We start from the raw sequence: 772 nt of genomic DNA, 5'->3' as shown, positions 1-772 counted from the left end.
TGTCGTCGGATGTTTACCGTGGGTCTCCATCACTGGAACAAATGCTATCGCCGGATGGCATAGTTGGCAATACATCCTGGACTAGTTGGTATTCTAAAGAACCCTCGGTTGCATATTCACCAAGCAGTGATGCTGCAAGTTGTAGAGCCCTCTTAACGGAAACGAACTGGTTCAACTCGTTTAAAAACAAAATGCCATTGAACACCTTCTTCTATTATGATTACAAATATGATTCCCAGGGATATCAGACGAAATGGAGTCCACTTACTACTTTAAATACAAGGATGGTGACAGACATCAACCAACGTGTTGCAAAGTATCCACGGAAACTCTACCTATTGCCATCCAGAAGCTTTTTCAGAAGAGTCAACACCGACAACGGAACTGATATATTCAAAATCCCATCTTGTCTTGTTACATACACTATTACTATGTTCATTCAATTTAAAGACCCCCGCAGATTCGCACGCCCTGCTACTGCACGCTTTACTAATTCATCATGGCTTACTTCAACACACCGGAGAGGACCCAAAGAGTTCGGGAGAGACTCCGCCATAGGAACGAAAGATTCTACAGGACCAATCACTTCACTGCAGGAGGATTTAGAGAACGAACCAATCGATTGCGAGGACTCATCGACCCTATCCCACCCAGCGAGTTCTTTTGGCAGTACGGAGCAGTTGTCGATTGCCCAAGACCCAGAGGAATCCCTGATCCTGCCGATCCAACCGAACGGGGCGATCCTAGACCAGATCGCGAAGCAACTACAACC

At 46.0% G+C, this 772-nt stretch overlaps 1 protein-coding gene across 1 annotated transcript; it reads left to right on the top strand.

Annotated features, from left to right (window-relative positions):
- Nucleotides 1-41: 41 nt before the first annotated feature.
- DI09_454p10 (uncharacterized protein) lies at nucleotides 42-772 on the top strand (the record flags this gene model as incomplete). The annotated part of the gene is made up of 1 exon (XM_013382078.1): nucleotides 42-772. A coding segment is annotated over one exon (731 nt), but the record flags the coding sequence as incomplete, so codon positions are not given.

The sequence above is a fragment of the Mitosporidium daphniae genome, assembly GCF_000760515.2.
Source record: "Mitosporidium daphniae strain UGP3 chromosome Unknown contig-450, whole genome shotgun sequence".
NCBI classification, from domain to species: domain Eukaryota; kingdom Fungi; phylum Microsporidia; genus Mitosporidium; species Mitosporidium daphniae.
The sequence above is the reverse complement of the archived record's forward strand: the minus strand, read 5'-3'. Positions and strand labels throughout refer to the sequence as shown.